This window comes from Corvus hawaiiensis, chromosome 5 (genome assembly GCF_020740725.1).
Source record: "Corvus hawaiiensis isolate bCorHaw1 chromosome 5, bCorHaw1.pri.cur, whole genome shotgun sequence".
NCBI classification, from domain to species: Eukaryota; Metazoa; Chordata; class Aves; order Passeriformes; family Corvidae; genus Corvus; species Corvus hawaiiensis.
Window position 1 is genome coordinate 45,549,768 of NC_063217.1, and position 18,735 is coordinate 45,568,502.

At 42.3% G+C, this 18,735-nt stretch overlaps 1 protein-coding gene across 4 annotated transcripts in view; it reads right to left on the reverse strand.

Annotated features, from left to right (window-relative positions):
• Nucleotides 1-1,047: 1,047 nt before the first annotated feature.
• ELOVL6 (ELOVL fatty acid elongase 6) overlaps nt 1,048-18,735 on the reverse strand; it is a 76,990-nt gene continuing 59,302 nt past the window's right edge. For all 4 annotated transcript variants that reach the window (XM_048303854.1, XM_048303853.1, XM_048303855.1 and 1 more), the window contains 2 exons: nt 5,632-5,783; nt 1,048-3,697 (listed from right to left, as the gene is read on the reverse strand). In XM_048303854.1, the coding sequence (XP_048159811.1) occupies nt 3,273-3,697; nt 5,632-5,783 (577 nt within the window). In that variant the 3' untranslated portion in view covers nt 1,048-3,272. The remainder of the gene's footprint in view (nt 3,698-5,631; nt 5,784-18,735) is intronic.

Genomic DNA, 18,735 nt, shown 5'->3' on the forward strand with positions numbered 1-18,735 from the left:
AGCCCAATGGTACAGTAGGGCCATAGGACCTGTGTAAATGCGTGTGTGATGTTACAATTTCTGAAGCAAATGGCAGTGTCACAGCCAGTTCCCAGCGTGACAATAAATGCTCCCTAATTTGTCACTGTACCTTACATGTCTGATCCTGCTGCCCCATTCCTACAAGGGCGCTTGTCTGCAGCCCAGTCACATGCCAGGATGCCCCCTGCATTTGGTGCTGAGCTCCCCCTGCACACCAGGGGTGCACCTGCACTGCCTGCTGAGGAGGTCACTCGGGCTGGCGACTGCACTGGAGCCGCTTCCCAGGCAGCAGGGAAGCTGCCTCTCCCACAGCCAGCCTTGTCTGGGAGGGCAGTGGGCATGGTGAGGAGCAGGTGCTGGAACAGTGCAGAGGTACCCACGAGGGTTTCGGGAGATGGGGAAAGAGCAGGGGAATTTCTTGCTCTGCTGAAGTCAGTGTTGGCATTGCCAGCATTGCCAGCCAGCACCTAGAAATGTGGGGTTTTAATCCTATGCAATTAAGGAAAACAGAGTATGAAACAGGGTAGGCGGTTGTTTGCAACCCATCCCGTTTTTGGCCTGTGTTAAACTTAGGCTGCAAGTCCTTGCCATGCTGGGATGTCACCTGCCATTGATAAAGGTTATGGGACTTTTAAGTCATGAGCCATAAGCCTCAAATTCACAGGAGATGCGCAGGGCTCCTCCCCCTCTGCTCAGATAAAGGCAGTCAGGCACACTGGCTCTGTTCAAAGCACAGCAAAGCCTCCGCTGACTTCAGATAGTCCAAGAGTTCTGTCCCAGCTTCAGCTCCAGGCACTGCACCACTTCCACCCCTCTTGCTCTATCTGAGAGACTTAAGACACACAGGACTGAGGGTCTAAATGGCACAATGGTGGGCTTCTACTAACGCTTATCAGCTAATTACAGTTGACTTTTAATTTTGCCTTTTCCACTCTTAACCAGTCTTCTTAACCTGCTTTTTAGCCAGGGCAAAATTAAACATGAGGAAAAAGGCTTATTCAGCATTATAATTATCTACTCCCAAGCTGTATAACAAAATGGTTTACACATTTAATTGGTTTTGTCTAATATTTTCACGTATACAGTAGTCCTATTAATGAATATCATAGCTTCATTACTGCATATCACATTTTGCTATGTTTTGTACCATAAAATAATGTCAGCACATCAATAACTTAAATAACACAAATGTAAACTCATTTTCTGTTTGTTATAATTATGATTTTAGCCTGAAAAGGCGTTTTGATTTGTAAGACCATTCACATAATATGGAATGCAACTTTATTTGTTTTTCTTTTGTATATAATGAGACACCGAAAGCCCTTGTCATCTCTTAACAGGATACTAAAGCAGCTCTGTTTCATGAATGACAGCACAATTAAAGCTAAAAATCATAATTAAAAAACCCCCTCTGTACTGTACAATCTCAAATTAAAGCAAGAAAGATAATGACAATCTTTTGCATTAGCCAGGAAATGTGATTCTCTGCCACTGGGCTGTTTTTTCTTGTTGACAATTTACAGAATGTGTATATGGGTGTAGTTATAGGTGTGTGTATATTCTATGCAGAACAGCAGTCCCTATTTTGTTGATCTAGTTCTTCTAATTGTTTAGTTAAACTACCTAGCTGTTACAATTTAGAATACTACATTAACACATTTAACATCAAGTTTACATACTTGCGTCTTTGAAATACTAGGAACTTTTACACATTTTATTTGGCTTCGTAAGGACTGGAATACCACAGATAATGCAATCTACTTGTCTTTGAAAGAATATGGCTGTTCTCAACTAACTCTCTAAGGTTCAGAGTGAAATGCATTTCTCCTTATATCTGTAGCTGACTTCAGAGAAGAAAGAGTGTCTTCTTAAGCGGTCAGTCTGATGTTACAGTACAGATTCTGCAGAGATATATATTTATTTAATGAAGGATTAATTCTCTCTGGACTTTAGAGTCAAGCTGTTGCAGCAAAATTACTTCATTTAGACTATTTTTTTCTACACAAATCTCAAGAAAAACCTATTCCAAGTATGTTTTGTAGTAGTATCTCCACATGACCAGAGGAGGGCACTTTGAACATCTTTGCACTGCCCAGGAGGCAGATGCAGAAGCACAGTGATACCCAATGTCGAGCATTCCTGCCACCTCTCCCAACTCAGGCAGGCATCGTTGTGTCTGCAAAAACACAGAGTCCCGATTGTACCACAGGGCTGTGTTCTGAAAACAGTGGGCAGATAAATCACTCTCTTCTCGCTAACTGCGATTTCTTCCAATTTCCCCCATTTAATTCAGTGTTGCTGCAGGCGAAATTAAGAGTAATGGATAATTCCTAAAAATCTCGTGAGGGGAGTTGTCTCCCTCTCCTTCCTGAACATCCCTCTGCTATTAGCCCCTGGTAATTTAGCAAATATTGATTGATTTAACCCTCTATGACTTATCCTGCTGCAGAAATTCCTTGCCTTTAACTGAAAAATGCACTTGGAAAATGCACTCTCTGAGATACGTATTGCAACAGTGCATCTTTTCACATTAGACTCTTGTAAAAGTACTGCTCCTTTCCGCCTTCTGAGGGAGGTCACTCTGTGTCCCAGATCTGCTCTCCTGGCAGAGAAATCAATCTCTTCTCTTTTCCATTCATAACCACAGTGTGGAGTTCAGCCAGTTTCCATGCAGGAAACATCTTTTTGGGCTTCATTTTGGCTAGAGGTATGAACCTTCTATGGAAAAGATTTTAATTCTGCAATCTTGTTGTTATTATAGACAGATTTTTTTGTCACCTCTGCTTTTTTTTTGTTTAACGCAGAGAAATTATTAGGAAGGATTTAGAAACCTTTTTTTTTTTTTTTTTTTTTTTTTTTTTTAAATAAAAGTCTCTCCTGAACCTTGGGGAAACACACTGCTTATTTAATGTACTTTTTCTCTCCCCTTAACATTATTCCATTTCTCTTTTCTTCTGTTTTTTCTTTCCTTTTTTCTTTCCTTTTTTCCTCTTCTTTCTTTTCTCCTTCTTTTCTAGAGCAGACAGGTACAAGAAGGAAGTTGTCTTTCACCAGCAGTCCTTTGAGATAGAGTAGAATTCAGTGAGTCCTCACCATGATAGGATCATAAACTTACTGGGTTAAACCACGCTAACTTTCCCTAAGCTGCCAAGTTTTAACTGCACCATACATATATGTGTTTCCTTGTGCCTTTTTTTCTTATAATTTTGTTTTTCTTGATGACCCTGAGCTATGGCTTCTTGTTTCTACCACTAGTCAACCTTTCTTTCTTTTCTGGTTTTGCCGATATAGGCCTCAAAGAAAAAATGGCAGAAGAGCACAAAGTAGCTGAGGTACATGAGAGAGGACCAGATGATGTTCTGCACGTGGGAATGGCACTGGCCCTGCTGCATCCAGGAGAAGACCAGGTAATTGATCACGCAACCAATCAACATCTGAGTGATCTGCGACAAGGTGATGAACATGGCAAACTTGCGTGAGACCCTGAAGCCAGCAGCTCGCAAGGCATAGTACGAGTACATGACGGCGTGTACTCCATAGTTCATGGTCATGAACCAGCCACCGCCAGCCACCATGTCCTTGTAGGAGTACCAAGAGTAAAGTAACACAGTAATGTGATGGTACCAGTGTAAGAAGATGAGCTTCTGCTTCCTAAGAATAATGAATATTGTATCACCTGTAATAAAAACAAAACACAAAAAAAAGAAGAGGGGAGGCAATGAGAAATATATCAAACAATTCTGTAATTAATGCAGTGCTCTCTTCCCTTTGCTATTGCTGGAGAATACACTACTTTAGAGCATGAAATCCACCTTACCTCTAGATCTGAGAGCCTGTCTAATCCAAGAGCCAGTTTGGCTCCTAAGCTCTATGCAATCTTTAGAAAAGCAACGCATCTACATTTTCCTGTATGGATAACTCCATTTGGAAACTCCATAGGTTTACTTGATAGCCTTTCGCTGCAAACATTATCCACAGAAGTCTGAGGTGAGGTAGGTGGATGTACATGTATTATCTCTAACTGTGAGACTGTCCATTATATACTGTGAGACTAGAAGAGAAATACAGCTTGACAGAGAGCAGAAAACCTAGAGGAAGCAGCACAATGTCCTCTGATTCAAATGTCTACATGCAAACTGGACCTAGTTAAAATCACTAGAGCCTTTTGAGCTAATACACAAAAAAGCTGTTGCATAGGCATCCTACCATAATGAAAGAGATGCTCCCAAAAAGAAATTTGGGTTATGTTGAAACACACATCTCTTTTCTGCAAATCCATCTTACTATTGTAGAAAAGTAAATATTATTCCTCTTGTTTTTTTTCTTCCTTCTGCTTCTCATGATTGCAATGAGCATCTCAATTAGCTATATTGATATGTATGTATGCTACTTGTTTTCCACTGTTATACACACAGTGTTTTCAAAAGGATCCCTGGGATCTGAACCCGGGGACTTAGTTTGATGTGTAAGTATCCCAGGAAATCTAAGTCATGAATATTAGTCATGGATGGAAGCAAAACTGCACTGTCTTCACAAGGTCTATAATAAACCATAATGCTACTGTTCACTTCATTAACTGCAAGATGTTGACTCATATTTTAATAAGTAATCATATGTTCAGTTTATTATTGCTGTGCAGTTCTTCCTCAGTTTTAGCAACTAAATTTCTGTGCATTTGCAGCAATTTAAGCAGCAGGAAACCAAGGGATTCTGACACAGCAAGGCAACTGGTGTCTGTCTTACTCTAGTTTTAATGCTGATGAATTGCTGTCCTCTAATTTGCTGAATCAAATCACCTGCTGAAAGGTAAAGTCTTATTTTTGCTGTACACCTGAACACAGTGAGAGCAGCAGTCCTTTGAGGTTTAATAAGGGCATAACCTTAAATGAAAGCTGGTGGGCTGCTCCCTTCCATTAAAACAACCCTTTCTTACACTAATAAGCCACAGATGAGAACACATGAAGACTGACTTCCTAGTTGGCTTTCACATGTATATCATAAGTATCCTTATCAAGAAACTGCTGCAGAGATACAAATTTATAAAAATCTGGACTGGAAAAGCTAGGGATATTATGGGAAATTGGTTTCTACTTGGAGGAAGCAGACAGCCACAACTTTCCATGTCTAGGGAGGAAGCACCTTACTGTTCATAACTGTACACTTAGATGTGTATTAAAGAATGAAAATTGCAGAATGGAGGAAGAGCCTGACTCAAAGCTTCTTACTGACACAGCTGCTATAGCCCACCCTTCACTTCTGTAGCCATGGGGCATGTGACTGCCGATTATGCCACTCCTATTTGCCTACAAGTAGCTCAGGAAGAGGTACAGACCACATTGCTTTCCCTTCTTGACTGCCCTGCTGTGTATAATCACTGCAGTTTATTCCCAGGCTGAGAAAGGTCTTATTCAACTGCACATTGATCTAACTTCAACCAAGCTGGAATTTACCACTAGAGACTAAAACACGTAGTTTGGGGTTGGTTACACTTACTCAGTTTTTCTGAGACTTAAATGAGATTTTGATGATGATGAGACCCTTCTTGTGCTTCCTGCATGGACATTTCTTCTCTAAAAACACATATATGCATATGAGAGAAAGAGAACTCACCTAGTTCGGGTGCTTTGCTTAGCACAAATGCATATGCCCAGAATTTGCTGACAGGTCCAATGTAAAAACTCTGGTCACACACTGACTGTTTCAGGCCTTTGGTCATCAAAATGTACAGCATATAAGCACCAGTTCGAACAGCACCGAATATACTTTAAAACAAAAAGAGAAAATTAAGAAAGGTCAGTGGACATTCGAAATCTACATGCCATCCCTCCAAATCATTATGAGAAAAAGGCCATAATTGCGCTGAAATAGTAAGTTTGAGACAGCTTAAAAGCTGGAGAAACTCTGCTGGCTTCTGGGAAGTTACTCTAAACTCAGACTTGTAAAATGGAATGCAGCCACATCCCCTGATGAAAGTCTGGAATGGTAACATCAGTGTTTTTTATTTCATTACTACAGGAATGATCCTTCCGTTTTCAGGAGCAGGGAAACATCTATTTCAGCTCTAAACAACATGCAGAGTTTTGATGCTGATGGCTGTGAAACGACAAGAAATGAGTCAATAAAATGCTATATTTGCAACATAATCAGGACCCATTCCCTCTTCGGATTTCCTCAGAGTTTCCTCTCATTTCTCCTTGTATTTGTTACACCTGCAGGAGCTCTGAGCACAGCCAAACCCAGGTAGGATACACAGATTTTGATGAGGAATCTCAGAGCTCGTGTTTTGGTGCACATGCTTGACTTCATCCCTCCACAGGTCATTGCTAACAGAGGAAACAAGTAGTTAAATCAAGCTGTAAACAGCAGATTCACCTTCACCTCATCAAAGTGAGATGCAAGGTAACAGTGTTCTGTAAATGAGAAACATCAAGAGATTTGTAACGGTATTAATTAGTGCAATTACAGAGGGGATAGGTTGACATCCATCTCATGTAAGGAACAAAGGCTTCTGTCTCACCAGCAAGGATCTCTGCAGAAGGAAATGCCTCACTGCTTTATGGCAAGAACATGCCTGCCCATTGTCTACCACTGTAGCTTGGTGGCGCTTCGTAAGGTGTGATGAATACTTGGTGAAGGAAGTAGTTTTCAAAAAAAAAGGAGCAAAGACAGACACAATCTATTTTGGGATTGAGTGTATCTTACTTTATGCCTACATCGTATGTCCTCATCCCTCTACCCAGCTCCATCTTATCTCCCCTCTAACTTCTTTGTGACCTTGACCTATCCTGGTTCCCACTCTGCCTCGCTGTCTTTTGTGACTATTACATGGCAGCAGGCAAAACAAGCCACCTAAAACTGGTGTACAAACACGTGTGGGTAATGCAAGCTACCATTTATGCAAAATGTGTGAAAGAAGGAACAATTCCTCTGAAGTTATAGATTCTCTGTTACTTTTCCTTGTCTTGTGAAGTCAGTATTCTTTAAAAAACATGTTTTAAAACCATTAAGGCAGCTTCAAAAGCTGAGTTCTGTGGCAGTTTCTATGGTACTTGGTCAGACTAGATGGTTCTAGTAAGCCTACTGAACATAAAAACTGCTGACCTAATTTATATATAATATGCAGAGCATATTTAGATTTCCAAATCTGCAGCATTGATACACCCTGCTGCTAAGGAACAATGCAGAGTGCTCTCCCCTGTCCCCTGCACAGAATCTGCAGCCCAGTGGAGTGCCACAGTGCCTGCTGCTCTTTGGGCTGTCAGTGGGGGCTCTATGGCCAGGTCATGCCCATGGAGAAGTGCTGCATCCTGGCTCCTGCACCACTACCTTTAGATGCCTGAGGTTTCACTGCGCCATCAGGAAATTCAGACAATTGTGGGCACTTACCAAGCTACTATTATTATCTGCTATTTGCACAGTGGTATTTGCTCATGGGCTCTACTACCAGATGAGTCCTCTTGTGCTATGTGCAAATAAAAAACACCCTGCTGTGGTACAGGTGTGCTGAAGAAGTTTAGCTGAGTCTGTATTTCCCATTAGCATTGCCCAAAGCAATGCACATATTCCCAGGCTTAAGCAAGAGAGCTGCTGCAGTCTCTCACGTTCATCCACCCTTGCACGCAGAGGAGACAGTGCAGTGCTCTCAACATCTACACAGCCCATAGTGCATCCCCCCCATGTAGGGTTGTTTCCTCCCAGAAATGCCCTCTCAGCACACTTTTCTCCCATCTTTCAGGCATCGGTCATTTTAGCTCAGCAGAGAGTGCCAAAACCTGCAGGAGGAGTTTTGAAATGAGGTGCAACTTATTTTGTGTCTTCTCTTTGGTGTTTAAAACATGCTCCTTTTTGTTTTTCTCAGGAGCTGCATTTCTCATTCCCAAGAAGACAGATCCTGATAGAGATGTGATATGATCACTTCCTGAAGCACTGAACTCCTCAGGCTAGCCAGGGCATGCTGCTGCCTGCTCCTATGTTTTGGGTGGTTGCAAAACTGCGTGGAGAAAGAGCAGGCAGAATACCTAATGATACACTGGTCCTCCCATTAGTAAGTATCTCAGTGCTGACATTAAAAGGGAGGGAAAAAAGGAATTTTAAATTATGAAATCGAATAGCTGTGAGCAATACATCTTTCTCTGTAAAGAAGCTGTACTGCTTTTCTAAAAAACTGTTTGTTACTAAAGTTTTAAAACCAAAGAGAATTCTGTGCCATGAACACAAATGCAAATGAGAAGAACACTTGTTCGAGCAACAGGCAAACAATGATCTAAGTGTGATTGAGTATGGACAGCCAGGGATTTAATCTAGACTGTTAACAGAGCCACAGAGTCTGTGCCTGGTGGGGATTACAGTGTCCCTTTGCTGTCTTTGAGATTATATTGATGTAATTCTGCCTGTCTTTCTGTTTAGCAACTACAGCAGGGCTCTCCCTGGAGTGCACACCCACACTGATTCACACTCACACATTTTTCTACAGTTCCACAGGATGGTGGCTTCCTCTAGTTCCATGACTCTAGAAGTGACTCCAGTTACAGCTCTACATGGTGTGAGTCAGACTAATCTGTATTTTTTTATTGGTAGAAACCAAGTTACATTTTCACACAATTCACGATGGAAGGCTTTATGAAAAAGAAGGATAGCAAACTCCAAGTAACTGATTCAATTACCTAAAGAGACACCACGAGTAGGTAGCTGCTTATGAGAAGTGCTGCATGCCAAAACACTACCTTGCCAACAAGACTGAAAAAAGATCTGATGCATGCCTGCAAATGTGTCTTGGAGCCAGAGAGCTAGGACTGCTTTTTGTGCCTCTGCCACTTAATCTTGTTTGTTCTGTAAGGTAAAGTCAACCAACAAATTTCTATGTTGCAAAGACATGATGTGCAGCAGAGTGATGACATTGCTTACTCAGTAAATAACTTCTGCTTCATTCTCTCCTCACCCTGCTTTCTGCTGTAGCTTTTGTGAGGTATTGAAATGAACTGCTTACCAAAGCAGTCTGTCTGGTGGGAATCATCTGCAGGGATTTTCAAAAGAAGGTAGCAGTGAATTACTGTACAAGTACAGTCTTTTGCAACTAGAGAGACTGATCAGAAATAATCTGCACCATCTAATGCAGCTTTCTCATCTATTCGGGCTCAAAATGTCCTACATTCTCCTCCCTTCAGGCAGTGACTTCTCTGGTAGGTTAACAAAAGCCCAATTGATATTTTACTGTCCATAGTATGATCAAAATATATCCATGAGTAAAATACAAACTAATATTTTTCCCTCTCAAACTTGTTTTCAAACAGGCATTGGTGGGTTGACTCTGGTTGCATGCCAGGTACCCACTAAAGGTGCTCTATCAGTCTCCTCCACAACTGGACAGGGGAGAGAAAATATATGAAAATGTTACTGGGTTGGGATAAAGACACAGAGGGATCACTCCCCAGTTACCATCATGGGCAAAACAGAGTCAACTTGGGGAAATGACTTTATTACCAATCAAATTAGGGTAGCATGAAGAGAAATAAAAGTGAAATCTTAAAAACACCTCCCATGTTCCCTTCTTCCTGGGCTTAACTTTACTCCTGAATTCTCTACCTTCTCTTTTCCAGTGATGAGGGGAGGAGGGGGATGAGGAATGGTCCTCCTGCTACCAAAACCTGGCCACAGAAATCCAGTATTCAGAGGGCCTCAAAACATATCCCATGCATGGGTTAGGTGCAGAATTAAGAAGGAGGCAAACTGAGGACTGGAGAGCTGGGTGATGGAAAGACAGTGCAGGTGTTATTGTCTGAAGCCTATTGCTACTTTCTGCTGTCTCCATCCCACTTGCCAGAAGGGAATGAAGTATTTGTTTCTCAAAAGCCCAAGTGAGCAGCAGGTACCTCAAGCCTTCAGTACCAACCCCAGCTGGCGTTGTAGCAGGCTTAGCTCCTCCTTGCAGTGGAGGTCACTGCCCATTTTTGCTAGGGCTGCTTTCTAGGGACACCCACCCCCGCACTTGCCTCCTGACACCTATGGACACCCCAGTCCAGGATCAACACTGCAGAACTGAGCAGGGAATGTGACTTCCAAATAAGAACAAATTAAAAGTTCAGCATAGAATATAGCAATATGCCCTAAAGGACAGAGTGGAAAGCCTCTACTCTGGTTTAAATCTTTAAAAAAAATTAACCAAATCATGCAATCTGTATAAGCAGAACATGATAAAGATGGCATTGAAGGGGACAGGAGTCTTGACTATGGCTAGGGATGAATGAAAAATATGTTAGCTACAAGCTGGAGGTCGGTAGTGGAGTACCTTTTTGAAAGCATACCATCCTCTGTACCCAGTACCCAGCAACCAGCTGAGAGCAGCAGGGAGCCCTCAGACAAGAACCAGCTGTGCTGCACAAAATTACGGGCTGGTAGGGACTTCAAGCAGAACCCTCCTTTCCCAGGCCTCACAGGCTGTTCAACAGCCCAAACCACTGGGAGCCAGCTGGTTCAACCAGTCTCTGAGGTGTTGGACTACACTGTGCTATGGGTGTGCTGGGCAAGTCCAGCAGCGAGCCAGCCGGCCACCCAGACAGAGCTCCCACAGGTCCAGCTCCAGCTCCCAGTCCAGAAAAGGGAAAAAATTTTATTCTGCCCTGACCTGCTTACATGGTTACTCACAGGAGTCCTGGCAGGTGAGTCTGTGCCCTGGGAGCACAAGGCTATGGCAAAAAGCACAACATCCTCCTTTGTGAAACCCACATCGAGCAGACAGCGGTCCTGGGAAAGCAGCTGAGATGACCACACTGACTGCAGCCTGCTTGTACCATAACAGCAAGAAAAGAGGGGAAGCAGGTTCTTTAGTTGTTTGTTGACTCCCTTTTTTTATTTCATTTTAGCATGTGAAATATTTACAGAGGGAGCACTCTGAATTCAAAGGACGTGTCTAAAGGGCAGCAGGTGAAGAATGTGGAGCTCCCTACACCTTCCTTCATGACAAATCAATCCATGTTCACCTTCCTGTTCTGGTCAGCAGCAGTACTTTGGCGGTCATTCCAAGCTTCCCTTCTGCTGCTGAAGAGTTCTCTCTTAACACAATAAAATGGCCTTTCTGTGTCTTTCTGATTTAAATCCCAGCGTCCTCAGGAAAGAGGAAGGAGTTGTGCTGCTAATGCTGAGGCACAGGAGCGTGGGAAGTACAGTGACCCCTCTGTCTGTCATGTCCGAGCAGCAGGGCAGTCCTGAGAGCACACCCAGAGACAGCAGTTTCTGTTAAAAGGGGCAGCAGAGTATTTCTGTGCTTAGCCAAGCAACAGAACACATGCAAACTATGAAGTGATACTAGGAAATTGCAGGGAGGAAGCATATATAAGAAACAACTCTCAGAACTAATTTTCTTGAAAAGAAATGCAGCTTCATCAAACATACTGAACTCCCCACCAGCACAGTTGTCAAAACAGCAAAGAAACTCAGAAACTCCTGGTATTACCAAGCACCATGTACCAAAGTAGGTGTATGTCCATGTCAAAGAACATCTCACATCATTCAGTCATCCCCTTGCTGTGTTTTTTAACTCATTCCTAAAAATAAGTTTGTAACAAAGCCATTTTTCAACATGAGTGGTAGGTATGTTTACTAGTTCTCTGGAAGTATTTACAGTTTTTCTTCTCCACCTGGTAATGGTGAACTTCTTTCCAATCACTCTTATCTTCTGCAATCTTGTGAAACCTGGTCCCAGAGTACCAGCCCATCAATGATGTGCACCACAAAGGTAACACAGCAGAGACAGGGCTAGGTGACAAATTTCTTAAGAAACTGATAGATTTTGCTGCTGGAAATTAAGCTGTTTGTAAATTTCCATCTGTCTCCCATAAAACCCTGCTTAGGCCACGTGAGAAAGAATGGTAGTTTTGGCTGACTCAATAGACACCAAGGCACCTCCAGAGGATGCAGGCACTGAAGGGGGCATCTGCCAACCAGCAGAGGGAAAGGTTTTTTCCAAGTTTGCATTATTTTTTCCTAGGTGACTTCAGATAAAGTTGGTAGACCAGCATTGGGAAATGGCCTGTTCCAGGGAGGAAGGACATGAGGATAGGTCCTACCTAGCAAACAGGAGTTCTGGGAACATGCATTTGTATGGTGACCACACACTAAATATATGTTTACAGCTCTATTACAGGAAGATAAACTATTATCTGTGTGGACAGGTGAGGTAGTCAGATCACAGTGTGCTTGCTGCGTTGCTGTTGCTACAGTGACAATACTGACAATCAGGCCAGTGGGAAAGATGGAAGATTTAATGAACCATTGGCCTGCTCCTAATCTAAAATCTGTCTTTAAATTTTGTGGTGACTTCAAGTCCCCTAGGATCAGAGTACTCTGGGAAACTGCTAACCTTAATGGCAAAAAGAGAAGACAGTCAGACAAAATTTTAGTAGTTGAATCAGAATGCTTGCGGGAGTCTGACCTCATCATCTGGGGACAAAAAAAAAGAAACTGCATTTTTTTCAGTTCTCCCAGGATGTGGCTACAGAAAGGGTAGTTTCTTTATAAAGTTAAGCAAAACCAAAAGGGAATGTCCAGGCTGAAGGGTTTATCTGGGTAATGACAAATGAGGAAAGGATACACTGTGGTCTGGTTTGTGCTGACCGGAATTATGGACCAACAGCCTACTGACTTTTACTGGTGCCTGGGTGATTATTCAAAGACTATTGTTCCAACAGCTTTTGTGGGTGGACGTGCCAGACTGTTTTGTGGCTGGGAAATGAATTAAGACTATGAGAGTAGCCTCTTTAAGAGCCTGTCCGACAGAGATGACGTTCTGTCCTCCACGGAGAGGGGACTGGTGAAAAACCAGGCCACACACCAACCTTCCAGTGCACTGCAGCAAAGGGCAAGTGAGAAATACGTTTCCTGGCTAATTAAGTTTCCTTAAACTTTTGTGTCCATGGGTTACGGGGTACCACAGAGAGAGAATGTAGGTTCTGTGGGCCCCACTTTCTGGGGGGCTGACATGTGCAGGACCTAGCAAAGGAGCAGCACAACCCACTAGAATTTGCAATTGTTTCAATCTGCTTTCTGATAGCCAAGCTGCTCTTGGTGTTTGTGGATTGGTTAGATTTCATTGCAGCTGTTCCTCCACTTCTTTTTTTCTAAATGAATCACCTCTTAAGTCTTGCTGTGATTTTTTCCCACTGATGGACATATTCATCCACATCTGGCCAGCTCTGCAGGGGGGAGGGAGGAGCAGCACCAACTTCACTGGGCAATGTGTAATATGTGATGGTGCAGTATTAAAAAGCTGGATTTTCCAGATGAAATCTTCTAAAAGAGAGAAGGAATCAATCACGACTATGAAAATCTTAATATACAGTGTCACTTAAAGGTTGTCAGACTACCTAAATGTTATCTCAGATGTGACTCCTGTCTTAGTTTGTCTCTTTTATTGTATTCAATAAAATTGAAGTTACATAAGTTCCATGAATTACCAAAAAATCCTGGATCTTCTTGTATTTAAACTGGTGTAGAAACTATATGGTTTCCTTAGACTTATCTTTGATTGAAAAATCATGATATTTGTACTGTACGGTGAGAAGCCAATCATTAAGTACAAATGAAATGTGACCAATGACTGAAAGCTATCATTTGGCTGTTGCTCCATGTAGTGACTGACATGGAATTAATGGCTCTTATTTTGACTTCACAGAGTTAATGAGATCTGTTGGTAAGTCACTGCAATATAACAAGTCCTCTAAACTTTTCCACAGAAAAGCAGCCTGGAAAAGGATCTGGCACCCAATGTCCTAAATGGTCAGTGTGATGCAAGGGCAACCTATATGAAATATATGAAATATTCAGATAAAAAGGACATCTCCATTCTCTCCACAGAGCAAACCTTCCTCTGCTGTACCAAAATCTTGGTCTCCTCTGCTTTCCAACAGTGAAGACCTACCACTTCCAGACTGGGCTACCCCTGAGATACCAACCTAAATAAAATTCAGGCCAGCAACTGCTTTAGGTCAGACATTCCTGTGTGAAGAACTGCTAAGTACAAAGCTGTTCATAAGCTGGGGTCTATCCAGGTAACTTCCTTTAGACTTCGGTCTGTGTTGGCATCTCCAAGGCCCTTAACATTGTATTTGTGAATTCCTTACAGAACTTTATGTCCTTTACTCGTGTGATAGCCTTGTAAGGTGGTTAAGTATTAAACCCATTTCAAAGACAGACAGGTGAGGCAAACTGAAATTTAATTGTCCTGTCGAAAATCTGCATCTGACTTGGGATAAGAAATGATGTGCAATTTCGTGAGTCCAAGGCTGTGGGTTCAGTCTCCATATGGGCTATTTCCTTAAAAGTTGGACTTGATGATCCTTGTGGGTCCCTTCCAACTCAGGATATTTTGTGAATCTGTGAGTTGTGGTTCAGTGCCCTACCCAGGAGGTCTGTTTGATGAAAGCAGAAAGAGGCCTGACCTCACTCTGTATCAGTGAAAACAGTATAGTTGAAGTAACAGTAAACACACTTCAGTAGGACAAATTTTCTTCACAGTCCTTTGACCTACTACAGATTTTCTTTCCACTTTTTAAAGTTGCTCTCTAAACATTCAAGTCCCAAGTCCTTCATCTTAATTACCTCAGGTACACCTGTATTTTTCAAGATAAATAGTTTATAGACATAAAAGCTATTGGTACACCTCTTAACAACACTTCATTGCTTGTATATTTGGTACTTTGGCGGCACACTTTCAAGATCTAAAAATACAGAGTGAGGTGCACAGACACACAGTGCAAGTTTACAAAGCTGTGCTCTTCTAGAAACACCAACAGCTGAAAACCTTCTGACCTAGCCTGAACATCGGCTGTGCCTTCCACAGAGGCAGTCAGACCCTTGCTCTCCCTCTGTTTTCCCTTAGGAAAGTATGTTACGCAAACACCAGGGTAGATTTGGCCTGACACAGCTGGACAGAAGTGACAGAGAATGTGACCTACAAAGTGAGTTTCAAGAGCATTCACGCTTCTACCTCCTCCCCACTGTCACACCTTCTGAGTTTGCTTACACTGCTGCAGACTGCAGCAACTGACCTTAACTGTAAGAGAAAATATTTTGATTTTCTCCCTCATGGAAGTTTTGCAGTTGTTTTAACTACTGTAGTTGTTTTACACCAGTGAACTCCAGAATAAAATCAGGTATGGATCAGAATCCATGATTGGGTGCTTAACTCCTCGCGACATGACCACATACAAAAGTGAGGTGGAAAATTCAATGCCAATATTCTTAAAAACTCCTGTTCTCCTTTACTTAAGCCTTCAATTGATAAAACTACAAAAATGCAGTTTTAATCCTATTCAGCAGCAAGAGAGTCCGTGGGAAACCCATTTTAAAAGGCTCCTATCCAGCCAAGTCTATGAAGGAAAAGCCTGAAGACATAACCAGTGAGTCAACCTTGGACAAAAACAGAACCCTGAACTCTCACTGTAAAATGAAAAAATCTGGTTATTTCAAAGTCAATCTTTCAGAGGACTGCAATGCCTCCTTTTGTATGTTTGGGATTTAAGACTATCGTAACATTACTGAGCTCCTTTCTGCTCCGTATTGTTTGCATTTCACTGGGGGAAAAAAAATCACACTGGCTAATAATTTTCTCACATTTTCCTTTAAGGAAAGTAATTTTGAGCACAGATGTGAAAAAATGTTACCAAGTTTTCACTGGTGCCAATGAACTATGGTAACTACTTACATGCTCATTCTATATTTAGCAATTTTAGTGTAAAACTGTAACAGCAAAGAAGGAGGGTTTTGCCACAGTATTTTACCCCTTGTTAGCTGTGTTTAGATAACCATGCGCCCAGTTACTACAATTCAGTTGCTAGCAGACAATTGAAAGCACAGGAACAACTCCCTCACACCTGTGTCCTCCAAGGCCTAGCCTATGGATAAAATTATTTGGGACCATTATTTATTCTCTTACAACAAACAGGAAAAAGAAAAAATTATGAAAAAAGCACCTTGGTTCCATGATACACTTTTTTCTTATGGTAACTGAATATCTTTAAAAGCACTTTTTCAAAAATTAACAGAGCAGTCATTTAAGAGCACTTATGTTAATCTCTTTCTTTAAAAAGAACATAGAATTCATCCTCTTCAGCCCATGTGTCTGAAAGGCTGCAAGGTATCTATAAAATGACTAAACCATTGTAATTAAGAGCACAGTTTTCACAAATGCTTCAGACTAGAAAATGTCTTTAACTTCCTAAACTGCCTGAAAGCTTGTAATGATGAATGCCTTTGTTCCCACTTGCAATTTTACCTCTCCAGCTGAGAAAATGTTCTATTTGAAAACATCCACTTTCTTTGGGGAGGTGAATGTGATTACTAGCAATGGGCATTCTCTGTGGCTCTTCTCTGCTCCGAGTTCCTGTATCCATGCACCCCACATGGATGGCCCTCTCATGCTGGAGCTATCCCATGCCTCCACCCATCCCACAAGCAGGCTGCTGCCTCCAGTGCCCGCTGCCCACCCTGCTGTGCTGCTCTGCCCGGTTCCATGGCCACACCATTTGCCTGGGCTGGTGAATGATGCAGCTAAAATGGTCTCTCCTCCACTTTTTAATAACATGATTTCACTGCTCTCATTCATAGGGAAAACAAAGACCGGGGAAGGCAGGAGCCTTTCCATCTAGCCTTGGCACCAGAGAGTGCAAAATGTGGCACCATGCTCTGACCAGCTACTCTGCTCTAGGAAGCCATTTAAAAGGCATTTAAGTCAGTGGTTGGCATCTCTGCTGGATCTTGTTTCAAATACACTCCTTTACAGGGTGAAAGAAAATCCCAGGACTAACTCAAAAGCTCGGAAATACACAGGCTACAGTTGAGAATGCAGCAGGAACTGTACCAATGCTGTATTAGGTACCATTATTTTTATTACAAATTCTATCTCTATAATCCACTGCTCTGAATAACAGAAATGGGTCCGACCAGAACATACACAAATTTAAGGGCATGAGAACACCAAGAATTTAACAAGCCCCAACAGTAAAACCTTCCTTCTGATGTTTTGCTGCCTAGCTGCTCCTCAGCCTCTCCCACTGACCATCTCCTAACTGGGAAGGAAAACAAATGGATCTTGCAGTTCACCCACACAGTCCTCCTTTACCATCCTTGAAGGTGAAGGAGACTCATTCAGGGTGGAGTCCAAGCCACAGTAATGTTAAAAAAAAAAAAGTAGGAATAGGGGGAGATGAGGAATAACACTTTTTTTCAGTATGGTGCTTGCTTATCCTAAAACCTGCTGGTTAGAAGTACTGGAAGTGTTTTATAATGAGGTTCTCTGGCTTTCAGGACCATGTGTGTGAGCACAACCTGTGCTGATCTTTGCAGTTATTATCAGTCATTTTGGCAGAAAACTTTTCTTTGCATAAATTCACGCATACTTTGAGGTTTGGGCTCAGTCCTATCAAAATCCCAAAGCAAATTTCAGGGAATTCTCCTTCCATTTCTAAAAGAAACCCCCACCACTGAACCAAGCACACAAGCCTTGCTTTTCAGACCTGTCTACTGCACTGATCCAGATGCCTTTCTAGAAAGCTTTTCAATGCAAATCATTTGAGTTTTCAGTTGGGACCAAAACCTGAAGTCAGGCCAGCTCAGACTGATTTAGAAACTGTGCAAATATTTCACATGGCTCTAAGAAATAATATATCATTTATGCAGCTTTATAAACCCATAAGCATATGCATACATGCCTGGGTGGTGTTAGGATCCCATGTGATAAATTTTGGGGAAGGTAGTGAGTTCTGTTAAAGTGACGGCTCACTCTGCGGTTTCCACGTGAGGGCAGATACTGTGCGTCTTGCATCTGCCTTTTTTTTCTCCTTGGCAATAAATCCCTCAGTGTGGGGCCGCTCCCTTCAGCCTTTCCCTCTTGTCAGCAGATTTCTTAGTCACAACTCACCTGGCTCCCCAAACCATTTCTTTGTCCTTTTTATTGACAAAACTGGAAGGAAAGCCAGACCTAACTTATTTCTTTCCCTCCCCAGGGACCTCATTAAGCATACCCAAACAGTGACATCTCTGCAGGGCTCTCGATCAATGGACACTGTCATCTGGAGATTTTAATCACATTAACACCACAGCAGAGGAAAATCCATCCAACTCTCTCTTGCTAAAGTGGCAAACTCAACAATTCTGCCAACCGCAGCAACTACTACTCCTAAGACTTATTTGTTTGTGTGGATAAAAATCAATCTACCACAGGTACTGCCTTCCCGTCTCTCCTCACAGAGCCTGAATTACCTCTCCAGGAAATGCAATTTGATCCTCCAGGCCTGCCTTCCTTATGATTGGGAATAGCTATATTCAGACAATCCTGAGAGCAGAGCACACACACAATAAAAAAAAAAATCAATAAAGTAAAATTTTGTGAGCTGGTGGAAGAACTTGCATTGGTTACAAAGCACAGTAGAAAAAAAAATGCTGGGTGTACATCCCTACCAGTAGCTTGTGCAGCAGCAGGGAAGATAACTGGTGAAAGTGAACAGAGTTATACTTGCACAGAGAGCCTTACTCAGAGCACTTGGCAACTATGCAAGGCCCACTGGGTTTTGGTGGAGATAAGCACAGAGCAATGGTCAGGCTGAAGGGCAGCTGCACTCAATCATCACCCAAGGAACACCAGAGGACAGTGTAAGCTGCTTACAGGGACACCCTTGTAACCATACACTGTTGAAAAACACGTAGCTGTTTTCTTACAGAGAA